General features: G+C 37.4%; 1 protein-coding gene across 2 annotated transcripts in view; it reads left to right on the top strand.

Moving 5' to 3' along the window:
• TMC6 (transmembrane channel like 6) overlaps positions 1 to 17,324 on the top strand; it is a 124,915-nt gene extending 107,591 nt beyond the window's left edge. For both annotated transcript variants that reach the window (XM_053706033.1, XM_053706027.1), the window contains exons 20-21: positions 9,524 to 9,619; positions 17,120 to 17,324. In XM_053706033.1, the coding sequence (XP_053562008.1) occupies positions 9,524 to 9,619; positions 17,120 to 17,146 (123 nt within the window). In that variant the 3' untranslated portion in view covers positions 17,147 to 17,324. The remainder of the gene's footprint in view (positions 1 to 9,523; positions 9,620 to 17,119) is intronic.
• The last annotated feature ends 670 nt before the right edge of the window (positions 17,325 to 17,994 follow it).

Genomic DNA, 17,994 nt, shown 5'->3' with positions numbered 1-17,994 from the left:
TGGGCTTTTGTAAAAGAGCTAAATACCCTTTTAAGGGCAGTGAAAAAGAGCTGAATGCCTTTTTAAGGGCAATGCTAATACAAATGCCCCTTTAGGGGCAATGGGTAACAGGGTTTTTTTAGAGTTAGGTTTTTTTAATTTGGGCGGTTGGTTGGGTGGTGGGTTTTACTGTTAGGGGGACTTTGTATTTTATTACAGGTAAAAGAGCTGTTTAACTTAGGGCAATGCACTACAAAAGGCTATTTTAAGGGCTATTGGTAGTTTATTGTAGGCTAGGGGGTGTTTTTATTTTGGGGGGCTTTTTTATTTTTATAGGGCTATTAGATTAGTGTAATTGTTTTTATTTTTGATAATTTTGTTTATTATTTTTGTAAGCTTAGTGTTTTTCTTCCTAATTGGAAAGAGCCCACAGCTGCATTCATTACTTTTGTGAAATTAGAACCTGGCCACCAGGAGGAGGCAAAGACACCCCAAGGCTTAAATACTCCTCCCACTTCCCTAATCCCCCAGTCATTCTTTGCCTTTCGTCCCAGGAGGTTGACAGAGAAGTGTCAGAATTTGTTTTGTCTCTTATGGAGGGTACTACTCTTCGCATTGGGACAGGAGTTTTAAGTAGCCCTGTAAGCTTCTCAGTGAGGGCCTGGGTGAAAGTTAGTGTCTGAAGATTCAGGAAGAGTTCTCTTTTGCGACACCATCCCGATTGATATTAACAGCTCCTACAGCAATCGGCGTTGACGAGTTTCGCAGACTGCTTTTTCTCTCAAGTCCATGTCAGGAGCGATGCTACGACCTGTCACACTTGAAGGGCCGTGTTCCTGTTCCATGGCGTAGATTCTGGTAAGATCGTTTTGTTTTTTTATTACATAATGTTAATACAGAAGACAGGGTCACAGTGTGGTGCCTTTTATCTTTATAGAATCAAGGGTTAATATCTCCTTAGGGGGAATAATAATCTTATATGTTTATTTGATTGTATGCTGCTTTATGTGTGAGATGTTAGGCTCCAGTTTTTTTGGAAGATCAGGGCTCCGTTTGGCTGGTCCTGCAGTAGGCCTGTTTCTTTTTGGGCGTTAACCTACAGGTTGCCTTGTATTTTATTTTCATCCGATAGGATGTCCTGTCTGTTTTACTTCTTCCCCTCTGAGGGAGGATTTATGCAGCTTGATAGTTAGGACCTGGATTGCAGGCTGGTCCTGTTTGGGTTCAGTTCTGTCTGGTAGCTGTTCAAACACGTGGTGCCGCTCTGCTTGGCTGGTCCGGTAGAGGCACAGAGTGCTCATGTTATCCTCTGTGTTCAACTAAGCATTCTAGAGGACCGGTGGGTCCGTGAGGCAGAAAGGATTGTCTCAGTCCTTATAGCCTTCAATTTGGATGACTGGGTCAGTGGAGTTCCGCTGCATCTCTCTCTCTCTCTCTCTCTCTCTCTCTCTTGTGTCTGGGGTTGTCAGACCTTAGAGCTCCTTCCCATGTAGTGGAGGGTTGGTGGGCTTGCGCCCTCTTGCTGCCGAGTTGGGCGGTTTGGCCTTTTTTTATTTGAGGGCCTGGGAATTGTCCTTCTGGACTTAGTTCTCAGCAGCTAGTAGTTTATTGGGTAGTTCAGCTGCCTTGCAGCGGATGGGTTGCAGAATGTGACCAGCTGCAGCTATTGCACATTGACTGTGTACTGTCTAGCTGTTTTTTATGAGACCTTTTGGTCTTCCTCTGTTGTCTCCATGTGAGTTATGTTTCCTTTAAGGGACCTGGGTCCCCTCCAGGATATGGTTGTTCCCTGTTAGGGGCACAGGGCATGGTGTCCTTGGGCTCTGCTCGGAGCTGGGGATGCTGTGCATCCTTTTCTCTCTATGATCCTCTGATTGTATGGAGGTAATGCAGAGACAAGCCTTTGCTCGAGGGATTTTGGCCTCGGGGTATCCCCTAGCTTGTTGTCCTGTGGCTGTTTGAGAGTCTATGGGCTCTAGTGTCATTGTACGACTTTTAACGCCTTAGCTCCTTTGGAGCGTTGAACCTTGGCAAGGGGTGGTCTCTTCCTTAGGTCGGGACTTGCGAGTTACCTCGTTATCTGGGTTGATCTGGATATTGCATTGATATCTCCCTGTGGTCTGGTTTTTTATATCAGACGGGGTGTTAAGTTCTCGGATATTGTTTGTTTAAACAACTGGGGGCTCGGATCTGTTTTCTCCCTGGTGCTTCACTCAGTGTTTTCCTTTGTGGAGTTGTTGCCAGACTTTTTGGCTCTAGGGCTGGTTCGAGGTTCCCCAGTTCCTGGGAACTTGGGCTGTGTCCTTTTACTTGGACTAATTGACCTGGTTACGGTTGGCCAGGTTGTCTGAGTGCTGATGCTCATTGGGCTTCCCTTGGTCAGCTTGCTGTGGTAACCTTATGGATTTACTGCTCTGCAGGCGAATGGGTTCGCAGTGTCTCTGCTGCAGCTATTGCACATTGGATGTGTGTTAACAAGCTAATTCCTTAGGGGGATTCCTTCCAAGTTCATCTGCGTTGGAGATTGATCTCTCCTTTAGCCTGTGGCTTTGTGTCTTGTGGGCAGGTGCTCTGCCTTTTTGGCCCCATCCCTTTTCTTAGGGTGGGGGGCTTATTCTCCTTCTTATGGAGATGTGGTCCTTTTTCTAGGGATTCTCTTGGATTCAGGAGGTTGGAACTGAGAGTTAACCTTTCAGAGAGGGGTGTTTTTCTCTGGGTTGTTACGTTCTATCTCGAGTCTTGCTGGCTGCGTGTTGAGACTATTGTGAGCCTTTTGGTAGATTCCTTTGGGTCTTAGTTGGGTCTGTTTCTAAGGAGTCGGGTTGGCACCCGTGCTCTGTTGGGATGGCTGTGGCCATTCTTCCGCTCGTTTTTAAGCTGGTGTTGGGGTTCTTCTGTTTTCAAGACCTACCGATGCTTGGGCTGGCCCGGTTGGGAGTGGGTTCTGAGATACGTTGTCATCTTCAGGATCTAGGTTGGCATTGTAGCTAGCCCCCTGGGTTTACAAGCTGAGGGTCCCAGGTTACCATTCACCTTCGGGTTCTGAGTTTAACCTCTCTCTCTTGGGGGTGCAGTGGGCTCGTTGAGGTTATGTGCTTCCCCTTTTGGAGCCTTGTGTGTAGGTCTAGCAACTTTGATTGCCTGGAAGTGTGCCCTCTGTCTGGGAGTTCTCCTTTTGTTCTCTTGCTGGCTGCTTTTTACTTCTCAGCAAGTATTCTTCTGTGTCATCCTAATGATGACTGCATGTTCTTGACTTAGGGTTTTTTATCTCGGTCTGTTACACATTCTTTTTTTGTCTGAATACTATAATATTCTTAGTTCTGACGATGTGAGGACTCCGTTTTCAGTTGTCTTTCGGTGCTTTTGCACGATGTTGAGAGAGAGGTTTCTCTGTTTCGAGGCCCGGTCCTAAACCTCTGGTAGCCTCCCCTTGTCTGTCAGGACCCATTTGGGTCTTTGTGAGCTGGGCTCGCTATTGGGGGTTTACCTTTTATGGATTTTGTGGTGACCTTTCGGTTTTTCTTTTCCTTATCCCTTGGTGAGGGACCGACTGTTGGGCAACGGTGTCTCCTGAGGGACTGTTGGCTCAGTTGAGTCTGATTTTACGGTCTCTAGCTAGGCTTCTGGACTATCTGCGGGTCAGTGCCCTTGGGGCCTTTCCTTTTCAAAGTTTTCTCGGCTTCAGACAAAGCAGAGTTTTTTGTTGGGTAGTGGTTTCTGGCTTGGTGCCCTCAGAATGGGCCGCCTGTTGTACCCTCCCGTTTTGGCATTCAGTGTCCTCTTTAGCTTGGGTATTGTTTTCCCAAAAGTAATGAATGCAGCTGTGGACTCTTTCCAATTAGGAAGAAAAACATAAATTATGCTTACCTGATAATTTCCTTTTCTTCCGTTGGAAAGAGTCCACATCTCCCCACCCTTTTTCTACGTGGGGCTTCTTTTTATTCTTCTGGCACCTTTTTTCACCCTGATATTTGTTCTACTGTTCCTTGTTCCTCGGCAGAATGACTGGGGGATGAGGGAAGTGGGAGTAGTATTTAAGCCTTTGGCTGGGGTGTCTTTGTCTCCTCCTGGTGGCCAGGTTCTTATTTCCCAAAAGTAATGAATGCAGCTGTGGACTCTTTCCAACGGAAGAAAAGGAAATTATCAGGTAAGCAATTTAGGTAATTTAGTGTTTATTATTTTTTGTAATTTTAGATTTTTTAACTTTTTTCGTAGTTTTAGGTTTTTTAAAAATTTGTAATTCAGATTTTTTAATTGGTAGTATTTTTATTTTTTTAGAATAGTTATGTTAATTTATAGTTTAATGTTAGGTTTATTTTTATTTCACAGGTAAGTTTTTATTTATTTAAATATAGTTATATTGTAATTTGAATTTAAAGTTAGGGGGGTGTTAGGTTTAGGGGTTAATAGTTTAATTTAGTGTTTTGCATTGTGGGGGGCCGGCGGTTTAGGGGTTAATAGGATTATTTAGTGGCAGCAATGTGGGAGGCCGGAGGTTTAGGGGTTAATAAGTTTATTTAGTGGCGGCAATGTGGGAGGCCGGATGTTTAGGGGTTAATAACTTTATTATAGTGTCGGTTATGTCAGGGAGCGGCTGAATAGGGGTTAATAACTTAATTATAGTGTTGGGGAGCGGTGGAATAGGGGTTAATAACTTTTATTAGTGTCAGCAATGTCAGGGGCGGCAGATTAGGGGTGTTTAGACTAGGGGTTTATGTTAGGGCGTTAGGTTTAAACATAACTTTTTTTCCCCATAGACATCAATGGGGTTGCGTTACAGATATTTTTAATTCCGCACTTCAGCTGTTCTTTTTCTCTAACACTCTCTCCCCATTGATGTCTATGGGGGGAAAGCATGCACGAGCACGCACTTTATAAATAAAGAATAATAATAATAAAAATAACTTGTAATGGCAGCGCTATGGATAGTGAAATAACACAACCTTTTTGGCGTTAGTTTCGCACGCTGTTTAGTGCAAAACTCGTAATCTAGGTGACAGCTAGTTCATGTGGGCCATATAGACAACATTGTGCTCACAGCCATTGGTTCTGCACAACACAGCAAAAATGCAAGTCAATAGATGATAAATAAAAAGTGATGTGATCAGGGGGCTGTCAAAGGAGGCTTAGATACAAGGTAATCAAAGAGGTTAACAGTATATTAATATAACCATGTTGGCTGTGCGAAACTGAGGAATCAACCATGTTGGCTGTGCAAAACTGGAGAATGGGTAATAAAGCGATTATCTTTTTAAACACTAAAAAAAATTGAGTTAACTGTCCCTTGAAACAAATGCTCCTCTGATCTACTGCTGTTGGTTGTGGAAGAAGTGAGAGCATTATTACACAAAGATAATGAAGGGATCCAAACTTTTGAATCAATAAAAGGTCCTACACTGCAACAGAATAAATATGAAGATTGGTACAAGAAATTGTCGGTACAACTTAAGGAATATAAAGATGCCTTAAAAGCTTTTACAAATAAGAGATAACAACAAATGGTAGAAGATTATAAGGACAAAAAGGTATATAAGTGGACCTTGGGCCCGGAAGAGAGGCGGACCTTCCAACCAAGGAGATACTGGAGACAGAGGGTATATATATATATATGACATGATAGTTAACCACAATAGACAGTAGTTCTGAATCTGACTCTGATGTTCCTATGACTCCCCAAAAAACCATGCAGGTGGCTTCTGGGTTTCAGTCTTTTTTAGGAGTGACCACAAGGTCTGGACATAGACGAAAAGACGAAGGCCTCATCCCAAGAGGAGTGGTTACAACAAGAAAACTTCCTCTGTCTGGCAGAATGAGGAGGACATAGTGATTGACCTTAGTGATAGAGAACTGACAAGGGATGAGCAGTGAACATAGGACTCACCTTTGTCCCAACAGCTAGAACTGACCAATTTGATACATGGTTGGTTTTACATAAATTCCAAAGAGCTTTGAAATTAAAGGATTTCTTGCAGTCCACCCGATCTGATGTAACATTTAGCAAATTAGAGTCTGACACAACATGAGTTATGAGGAGAAATGTGCTATTGAAAGATCCATCTTTTGTGATAAGATCAGCAGATAAGGGCGGAGCTATAGTAGTTCTTCACTAAAGTGACTATAAGGATGACATCATGTTACAGCTGCAAGATGACCAGGTATACTGTCAATTACCTAATGATCCAACATCAAAATATCAAGCAGAGATAAAGGTGATTTTAAATGCTGGATTACAAGATGGCTGGTATGACTAAGGTACCTATGATTGGTTGATGATGACTCACCCTATTATTCCAATCCTATGTACCCTACCCAAAGTGCATAAGAGACTTGAGAAACCTACAGGCCGCCTGATAGTTTCATTGAGAAGGTCTTTGCTTCAACCCTTGGGGATATGGGTAAACTAATATCTACAACCATTGGTTACACGTATGGGATCCTATATACGTGATTCATCGGAAATGATTAGAATAGTAACAACATTCTCTGGACTTCAATCAACTGATTGGCTGGTGAATATGGATGCCATCAGCCTATACACAATAATTCCACATGAGGAGGGTTTATCAGGGGTTTTGAATGCTCTACTTAAATTCCTGTATATTGGACCAGAACCAGAGTTTATTAAGAAGATATTAAAGATTTGCTTTAACTATAGTCATTTCAAATTTGAGTTATTATATTATCAGCAATTTACAGGCACAACAATGGGGTCCAATATGACGCCATCATATGCCAATGTCTAAATGGAGGACTTTGAAGTCTCCATAATGAATTTGTATCAACACCCAAATATTCTATTGTATAAAAAATACATTGATGGCGTGGATCCAAGGAAGGTCTGGAATAATGGGTATCACTTTTAAACCACATTCAGACACCTGTGAAATTCAAGGCATCTCAACACCTTGAAGTGGTAGATTATTTTTTGGATCTAAGGATCATGAAGTGTGATGATCATTTAGAAACAGAAAGCAACTGATTATAACTTAATCCTATTGGCAAGTAACAATCACCCAAGATCTTTAGTTAAAGCAATTACGAAAGCACAGATGGGCAGAGTGGTCCAAAATAATTCTGATCCAACACGGGCACAGATTTAACTGAAAGACATGTCTAATAAGTTTGTAAGAGGCGGATATGCATAATCTCAGATGTTGAGAGAGAGGTGGTACAGAGTACTCAATATAAAATGATTAATACCATCAAAGATGCCCCTATACAGAAGAGGATGACATTTACCACTTTATATGATCCAACATCATACATCTTGGCCAACATGACTAGAGATAATTGCAGTATTGTGAAGTCTGGTCTTACATTACCTTTTGGGGATTATGCACCTCCGAGAATAGGGTATAAGCGTGGCCGTAATTTAAAATGTTCTGATGCTTACAGATCCATCTCATTGCTATAGAAAGGAATCCTGGTTGACATCCAGAAAACTGGGGTTATATAAATGCCCCAGTTGTACAACCATGTCACAATGATGCATTTATTTTTTAAATAAGTAACATCATTACTCCCTTATCTAGGATTGGATAAGAGTCATTACATAGCCCATATGTAGTAACTAGGGCATAATACCGGAGGTTTAATCAGGTCACTTAGATGATGTCTTCATGGTGGCAAGTTTTGCAATGGATAGATCTGTATATGCAGTATGTGTTTGCAAAAAATTTTTTTACAGGATTTTTACTTCTATGTTTTTTTAATAAAAGTAAATGTGGCACCTTTTGCCAAAGGTTTGGACCTCCCAGTCTAGTGTGTATATAAGCAGGAAGAGCACATGACGTGCTTTAAATTAGATTACTCTCCAGCAAACGCGTTTACTTTCAACTCGTAGTATATACGTAAATATAAGCCGGAAGAGCATGACAGGCGCTAAATTTGATTGCGCTCAAACTAACGTGTTTAGTTTCAACTCATAATACGCACGTAGTTTTCCGACGTGCACAAAGAGCCGCCAAATACCCCTTATTGCTTGCGTGCTCCACTGAGTGTTCCACTAGTATTCTAGCCCTTAATAAGGTATTAAAATAGCAGAATATTGTCAGAGGCACAGAATATTATACCCCACCAACTTAAAGTGTTGCCAGCTGCCACTGGGCAGAATTTAAGATACAGCAGAGAAAAGAAAGAAGCATAAAGATTGGTTTATTCATTCGTTCTCTAAAAGTTAAAGGGACATGAAACCCAAAATTGTTCTTTCATGATTCAGATAGAGAAAACAATTTTAAACAACTTTCCAATTTACTTTATATTATTTAATTTGCTTCCTTCTCTTGTTATCCTTTGCTGAAAGGTTTATCTAGGTAAGCTCAGGAGCAGCAAAGAACCTAGATTCTAACTGCTGATTGGTTGCTGCATATGTTATATATATATATATATATATATATATATATATATATATATATATATATATATATATATATCACAGAGAAAGTCCAGCACTCACTCACAAGCTCTCAACTAAGATAAAAAGCAGCAATGGAAGAGTTAGTTACCGCATCTGGCCAAATGGGAAAAGCCCAGGTACCTCGTCAAGGTCTCTTTTGTAATTTTCCCTGTTTGGGCCTTGCACCCAGGCCTGTCTGGGGTTAACTGCCTGTGACTCTGGTGACAGTGCAGCTTCCTGAGAGTGCTGTTTTGCACCCAGGGCTGTGCATGTTACAGGGTCATAGGATGTGTACCCGGTCCGGCCTGAGAGTGCTGACCCCACCCGTGTTTTGTATATGTTTGGGGAGATTACATAAGCCTGTGCACCCTCCATTTTTTCACAGTTGTTTAAATGTGAGCCTGCATTGTGTGGCTGTTTAGGGACCCAGGTTTTTGGAAGAGACCTTGACGAGGTACCTGGGCTTTTCCCATTTGGCCAGATGCGGTAACTAACTCTTCCATTGCTGCTTTTTATCTTAGCTGAGAGCTTGTGAGTGAGTGCTGGACTTTCTCTGTGTGCTATATTAATGTATTATTTTTTTGTAATTTTCCCTGTTTGGGCCTTGCACCCAGGCCTGTCTGGGGTTAACTGCCTGTGACTCTGGTGACAGTGCAGCTTCCTGAGAGTGCTGTTTTGCACCTAGGGCTGTGCATGTTACAGGGTCATAGGATGTGTACCCAGTCCGGCCTGAGAGTGCTGATCCCACCCGTGTTTTATATATATATATATATATATCTACCGATTGTCATTGGCTCACCCATGTGTTCAGTTAGAAACCAGTAGTGCATTGCTGCTCCTTCAAGAAATGATACCAAGAGAATGAAGCAAATTAGATAAGTTAGATAAGTAAAATTGTATTCTGTATTGGAATCATGAAAGAAAATGTTGGGGTTTCATGTCCCTTTAAGGTTTCTATGCTTTCAGTTCTTTTAAAGTAAAAGTCGTTTATGGTGTTTTAATCCTGGTCTTTCTGTGCTATTTCTGGTGGCCAGCAGGAAGGAGGGAGTGTATAATCGCACGGTCACGCCGTTTACCACATATAAGTATAACCCAACTTTAGTTCCCAGCATTTAATGTCAACTGTATTTGTCTTGTTTTGTATTTCAGGAAGGGGCGGACAAGTGCTTCCTGATCAAGAGACTTCATTCAGTGTATGAGAAGAAGAGCAGAGCTCACAGTCATCAGTCAGAGCCACTCACTCAAGTATAAACTATAACAATAGCACAGTATTTTGTGTGTTTGCGACCAATCGGCCGCTAGCAGGGGGTGTCAATCATCCCGATCGTATGCGATGGGTATGATTGTTTTCCACCACCTCAGAGGTGGCGGATGATTTAAGGAGCAGCAGTCTTACGAACGCTGCTTCTTAACTTAAGTTTCAGAAGCACCTGAAACTTTGGGGGTAGATTGCAGCATCTACTGCTTGGTAAATCTACCCCATTGTGTCTAAATGTAGTTATGTAGTTTATACGTGTGTGTGTGAGTATGTTAGATCAGTGTATGTAGTTATGTAGTTTATGTGTGAGTATGTTAGATCAGTGTATGTAGTTATGTAGTTTATGTGTGAGTATGTTAGATCAGTGTATGTAGTTATGTAGTTTATGTGTGAGTATGTTAGATCAGTGTATGTAGTTATGTAGTTTATAAGTGTATGTGAGTATGTTAGGTCAGTGTATGTAGTTATGTAGTTTATAATTGTGTGTATGTTAGATCAGTGTATGTAGTTATGTAGTTTATGTGTGAGTATGTTAGATAAGTGTATGTAGTTATGTAGTTTATGTGTGAGTATGTTAGATCAGTGTATGTAGTTATGTAGTTTATAAGTGTGTGTGAGTATGTTAGATCAGTATATGTAGTTATGTAGTTTATGTGTGAGTATGTTAGATCAGTGTATGTAGTTTATAAGTGTATGTGAGTATGTTAGGTCAGTGTATGTAGTTATGTAGTTTATAAGTGTATGTGAGTATGTTAGATCAGTGTATGTAGTTATGTAGTTTATAAGTGTGTGTATGTTAGATCAGTGTATGTAGTTATGTAGTTTATAAGTGTGTGTGAGTATGTTAGATCAGTGTATGTAGTTATGTAGTTTATAAGTGTATGTGAGTATGTTAGATCAGTGTATGTAGTTATGTAGTTTATAAGTGTATGTGAGTATGTTAGATCAGCTTATGTAGTTATGTAGTTTATAAGTGTATGTGAGTATGTTAGATCAGCTTATGTAGTTATGTAGTTTATAAGTGTATGTGAGTATGTTAGATCAGCTTATGTAGTTATGTAGTTTATAAGTGTATGTGAGTATGTTAGATCAGCTTATGTAGTTATGTAGTTTATAAGTGTTTGTGAGTATGTCAGATCAGTGTATGTGGTTATATAGTTTATAAGTGTATGTGAGTATGTTAGATCAGTGTATGTAGTTATGTAGTTTATAAGTGTGTGCGAGTATGTTAGATCAGTGTATGTAGTTATGTAGTTTATAAGTGTGAGTGAGTATGTGTAGATCAGGGTATGTAGTTATGTAGTTTATAAGTGTTTGGGAGTATGTCAGATCAGTGTATGTAGTAATGTAGTTTATAAGTGTGTGTATGTTAGATCAGGGTATGTAGTTATGTAGTTTATAAGTGTGTGTGAGTATGCTATATCAGTGTATGTAGTTATGTAGTTTATAAGTGTGTGTGAGTATGTTAGATCAGGGTCTGTGACTATGTTAGATCAGTGTATCTAGTTATGTAGTTTATAAGTGTGTGTGAGTATGTTAGATCAGGGTATGTAGTTATGTAGTTTATAAGTGTGTGTGAGTATGTTAGATCAGGGTGTGTGACTATGTTAGATCAGTGTATCTAGTTATGTAGTTTATAAGTGTGTGTGAGTATGTTAGATCAGGGTATGTAGTTATGTAGTTTATAAGTGTGTGTGAGTATGTTAGATCAGGGTGTGTGACTATGTTAGATCAGTGTATCTAGTTATGTAGTGTATAAGTGTGTGTGAGTATGTTAGATCAGTGTATATAGTTATGTAGTTTATAAGTGTGTGTATGTTAGATCAGGGTATGTAGTTATGTAGTTTATAAGTGTGAGTGACTATGTTAGATCAAGGTATGTAGTTATGTAGTTTATAAGTGTGTGTAATTATGTAGTTTATATGTGTGTGTGTGAGTATGTAAGATCAGTGTATGTAGTTATGTAGTTTATAAGTGTGTGTGTGAGTATGTTTGCTCAGTGTATGTAGTTTATAAGTGTGTGTATGTTAGATCAGTGTATGTAGTTATGTAGTTTATAAGTGTATGTGAGTATGTTAGATCAGTGTATATAGTTTATAAGTGTGAGTGAGTATGTTAGATCAGGGTATGTAGTTATGTAGTTTATAAGTGTTTGTGAGTATGTCAGATCAGTATATGTGGTTATGTAGTTTATAAGTGTATGTGAGTATGTTAGATCAGTGTATGTAGTTATGTAGTTTATAAGTGTGTGCGAGTATGTTAGATCAGTGCATGTAGTTATGTAGTTTATAAGTGTTTGTGAGTATGTCAGATCAGTGTATGTAGTTATGTAGTTTATAAGTGTGTGTGAGTATGTTAGATCAGTGTATGTAGTTATGTAGTTTATAAGTGTGTGTATGTTAGATCAGGGTATGTAGTTATGTAGTTTATAAGTGTGTGTGAGTATGTTAGATCAGGGTATGTAGTTATGTAGTTTATAAGTGTGTATGAGTATGTTAGATCAGGGTGTGTGACTATGTTAGATCAGTGTATCTAGTTATGTAGTTTATAAGTGTGTGCGAGTATGTTAGATCAGTGTATATAGTTATGTAGTTTATACGTGTGTGTATGTTAGATCAGGGTATGTAGTTATGTAGTTTATAAGTGTGTGTAGTTATGTAGTTTATAAGTGTGTGTGAGTATGTTAGATCAGTGTATGTAGTTATGTAGTTTATAAGTGTGTGTGAGTATGTTAGATCAGTGTATGTAGTTATGTAGTTTATAAGTGTGTGTGAGTATGTTATATCAGTGTATGTAGTTTATATGTGTGTGTGTAAGTATGTCAGATCAGTGTATGTAGTTTATAAGTGTGTGTGTGAGTATGTTTGCTCAGTGTATGTAGTTTATAAGTGTGTGTATGTTAGATCAGTGTATGTAGTTATGTAGTTTATAAGTGTGTGTATGTTAGATCAGTGTATGTAGTTATGTAGTTTATAAGTGTGTGTGAGTATGTTAGATCAGTGTATATAGTTTATAAGTGTGAGTGAGTATGTTAGATCAGGGTATGTAGTTATGTAGTTTATAAGCGTATGTGAGTATGTTTGCTCAGTGTATGTAGTTATGTAGCTTATAAGTGTGTGTGTGAGTATGTTAGATTAGTGTATGTAGTTTATGTGTGTGTATGTTAGATCAGTGTATGTAGTTATGTAGTTTATAAGTGTATGTGAGTATGTTAGATCAGTGTATGTAGTTTATAATTGTGAGTGAGTATGTTAGATCAGGGTGTGTGAGTATGTTAGATCAGGGTATGTAGTTATGTAGTTTATAAGTGTATGTGAGTATGTTAGATCAGTGTATGTAGTTATGTAGTTTATAATTGTGTGTATGTTAGATCAGTGTATGTAGTTTATATGTGTATGGGAGTATGTCAGATCAGTGTATGTAGGTATGTCATTTATAAGTGTGTGTGTGAGTATGTTAGATCAGTGTATGTAGTTATAAACTACATACACTGATCTAACATACTCACATACACTTATAAACTACATAACTACATACACTGATCTAACATACTCACACACACACTTATAAACGACATACCTACATACACTGATTTGACATACTCCCATACACTTATAAACTACATACACTGATCTAACATACACACAATTATAAACTACATACACTGATCTAACATACTCACATACACTTATAAACTACATAACTACATACACTGATCTAACATACTCACATACACTTATAAACTACATACACTGATCTAACATACTCACATACACTTATAAACTACATAATTGTGAGTGAGTATGTTAGATCAGGGTGTGTGAGTATGTTAGATCAGGGTATGTAGTTATGTAGTTTATACGTGTGTGTGAGTATGTTAGATCAGTGTATGTAGTTATGTAGTTTATGTGTGAGTATGTTAGATCAGTGTATGTAGTTTATAAGTGTATGTGAGTATGTTAGGTCAGTGTATGTAGTTATGTAGTTTATAATTATGTGTATGTTAGATCAGTGTATGTAGTTTATAAGTGTGTGTGTGAGTATGTTAGATAAGTGTATGTAGTTATAAACACACACACACACTTATAAACTACATAACTACATACACTGATCTAACATACTCACACACACACACACTTATAAACTACATACACTGATCTAACATACATATAATTATAAACTACATAACTACATACACTGATCTAACATACTCACATACACTTATAAACTACATACACTGATCTAACATACTCACACATAAACTACATAACTACATACACTGATCTGACATACTCACACACACTTATAAACTACATAAACTGAGCAAACATACTCACACACTTCTAAACTACATAACTACATACCCTGATCTAACATACACACACACTTATAAACTACATAACTACATACCTTGATCTAGCATACTCACGCACACTTATAAACTACATAACTACATACACTGATCTAACATACTCACACACACTTATAAACTACATAACTACATACACTGATATGACATACTCACAAACACTTATAAACTACATAACTACATACACTGATCTAACATACTCACACACACACTTATAATCTACATAACTACATACACTGATCTAACATACTCACACACACACTTATAAACTACATAACTACATACACTGATCTAGTATACTAACTCACACTTATAAACTATATAACTACATACACTGATCTAACATACTCACACACACACACTTATAAACTACATAACTACATACACTGATCTAACATACTCACACACACTTATAAACGGCATACCTACATACACTGATCTGCAATACTCCCATACACTTATAAACTACATACACTGATCTAACATACACACAATTATAAACTACATACCCTGATCTAACATACACACACACACACTTATAAACTACATAACTACATACACTGATCTAACATACTCACACACACTTATAAACTACATAACTAAATACACTGATATGACATACTCACAAACACTTATAAACTACATAACTACATACACTGATCTAACATACACACACGTATAAACTACATAACTACATACACTGATCTAACATACTCACACCCACACTTATAAACTACATAACTACATACACTGATCTAACATACTCACACACACACTTATAAACTACATAACTACATACACTGATCTAGTATACTTACTCACACTTATAAACTATATAACTACATACACTGATCTAACATACTCACACACACACTTATAAACTACATAAGTGTGAGTAAGTATACTAGATCAGTGTATGTAGTTATGTAGTTTATAAGTGTGTGTGTGAGTATGTTAGATCAGTGTATGTAGTTATGTAGTTTATAAGTGTGGGTGTGAGTATGTTAGATCAGTGTATGTAGTTATGTAGTTTATACATGTGTGTATGTTAGATCAGTGTATGTAGTTTATAAGTGTGTGTGAGTATGTCAGATCAGTGTATGTAGTTATGTAGTTTATAAGTGTGTGTGAGTATGTTATATCAGTGTATGTAGTTTATATGTGTGTGTGTAAGTATTTCAGATCAGTGTATGTAGTTATATAGTTTATAAGTGTGTGTGAGTATGTAAGATCAGTGTATGTAGTTTATAAGTGTGTGTGTGTGTATGTTAGGTCAGGGTATGTAGTTATGTAGTTTATAAGTGTGTGTGTGGTATGTTTGCTCAGTGTATGTTAGATCAGTGTATTTAGTTATGTAGTTTATAAGTGTATGTGAGTATTTTAGATCAGAGTATATAGATTATAAGTGTATGTGAGTATGTTTGCTCAGTGTATGTAGTTATGTAGTTTATAAGTGTGTGAGTGAGTATGTTAGATTAGTGTATGTAGTTTATGTGTGAGTATGTTAGATCAAGGTATGTAGTCATGTAGTTTATAAGTGTATGTGAGTATGTTAGATCAGTGTATGTAGTTTATAAGTGTGAGTATGTTAGATCAGGGTATGTAGTCATGTAGTTTATAAGTGTATGTGAGTATGTTAGATCAGTGTATGTAGTTATGTAGTTTATACGTGTGTGTGAGTATGTTAGATCAGTGTATGTAGTTATGTAGTTTATGTGTGAGTATGTTAGATCAGTGTATGTAGTTTATAAGTGTATGTGAGTATGTTAGATCAGAGTATATAGTTTATAAGTGTATGTGAGTATGTTTGCTCAGTGTATGTAGTTATGTAGTTTATAAGTGTGTGAGTGAGTATGTTAGATTAGTGTATGTAGTTATGTAGTTTATGTGTGAGTATGTTAGATCAGGGTATGTAGTCATGTAGTTTATAAGTGTGTGTATGTTAGATCAGTGTATGTAGTTATGTAGTTTATAAGTGTATGTGAGTATGTTAGATCAGTGTATGTAGTTTATAAGTGTGAGTATGTTAGATCAGGGTATGTAGTTATGTAGTTTATAAGTGTATGTGAGTATGTTAGATCAGTGTATGTAGTTATGTAGTTTATACGTGTGTGTGAGTATGTTAGATCAGTGTATGTAGTTATGTAGTTTATGTGTGAGTATGTTAGATCAGTGTATGTAGTTTATAAGTGTATGTGAGTATGTTAGATCAGTGTATGTAGTTATGTAGTTTTTAAGTGTGTGTATGTTAGATCAGTGTATGTAGTTTATAAGTGTATGGGAGTATGTCAGATCAGTGTATGTAGGTATGTTGTTTATAAGTTTGTGTGAGTATGTTAGATCAGTGTTTGTAGTTATGTAGTTTATAAGTGTGTGTGTGAGTATGTTAGATCAGTGTATGTAGTTATGTAGTTTATAAGTGTGTGTGAGTATGTAAGATCAGTGTATGTAGTTATGTAGTTTATAAGTGTGAGTTAGTATGCTAGATCAGTGTATGTAGTTATGTAGTTTATAAGTGTGTGTGAGTATGTTAGATCAGTGTATGTAGTTATGCAGTTTTTGTGTGAGTATGTTAGATCTGTGTATGTAGTTATGTAGTTTATAAGTGTGTGTTTGTGTATGTCAGATCAGTGTTTGTAGTTGTGTATGTTATAAGTTTGTGTGAGTTTGGCAGATTCTTACCAGGTAAGTGTAAGGTGTATGTTTATGTAAGTTGAATGTTAAATAAAGAATTTGCTGTTTTTCAGAAGCTTATAACTTTGTTAAAGCTGGAATAAATTTGGCTAAAATGTGTCAGTTTACCTCAGACTGATAAAGATTCAATTTGGAAGATTTTCTGATGACAGTTTTATTTTTGATAATGGACATTCCTAGTCTTAAAGTCTAAAGTTTAAGTCTTGAAATCCCATATAGAAATAGTTTAAACTACATTGTTATATGGAAAAAAACATTTTTACCACCTTTCATATTTTAGGGTTTGTGGAGACAACAAGTTCAAGGTAAACTTTAACCAAATTTGCTCATTAACTTAAGTTATAAGTGAACCTTTGAATATTTTTTTCATAATGTTGTTTTTAGTGTTTATACACGCTAAACATATATCATTGTGTACTTGCAGCAACATTTCAACTCTAGACAGACCTGACAATGATGAGATGCAAAGGAGAACACAACATTCTTATTTTGGATTGTTCAAAATGTGCCAAAGTCTTAGCCTCGCTACTGCCAGTTCGGACATTTTAAGGACAATGAGCCATCTCTGAGCAGCTTGTGTTTTTTAATCACTTAATTTATCAAATAAAATTATTTTTTTGCCATATAAACTGTATGGAGTTTTACTGGAAGGAACTATACTTACATACTAGTCCCACTGACAGCAATAATATTATTACATTGATTGCTTTCTTACAGTGTCAAGAGAAAAGTATCAGATAATTAGCTTCTGGTAATAGCCCTGCAAAGGATCTGGGGTCGGTACAGTAAGTGGACGTGTACTAACAAGTGCATAGAGAATATGTATTCACTCAAGCACCATATTTGCCTTTTTTATTATTTTACCTCATTTAAAAAGTAATTTAATTTAAAAAGCAAGTATAAATGAAGAAAATATTGTTTATCGGGTTTACATTAGAAATCTATCTATTGCTTTCAATGTTACATTATTGTGTGTGTAAACTGGTGGCAACACAACCTGTAACACTTTTCTCCCAAAAGCTGCTTCCGCAGACGTGAAATCATCAAATTTATAGAACTTTGAAAAAGTAGGTAGCCTCCTTCAAAAAAACTGATCCATAGATGCTTTGTTCTTAAAAGCCCAGGAAGAAGAAACTGCTCTAGTGGAATGAGCCGTTGTCCTTTCAGGAGGCTGTTGTCCAGTCTTCTCTTAAGCTTAACGGATGATACTTCTTAACCAGAATGATAAGGACGTCGCAGTGGCCATCTGACCCTTGCGCTTACCAGTATATAACACAAACAAGGAAAAGGATGCCTGAA

Source organism: Bombina bombina, chromosome 1, assembly GCF_027579735.1.
Source record: "Bombina bombina isolate aBomBom1 chromosome 1, aBomBom1.pri, whole genome shotgun sequence".
Classification (NCBI taxonomy): Eukaryota; Metazoa; Chordata; class Amphibia; order Anura; family Bombinatoridae; genus Bombina; species Bombina bombina.
The sequence above is the reverse complement of the archived record's forward strand: the minus strand, read 5'-3'. Positions and strand labels throughout refer to the sequence as shown.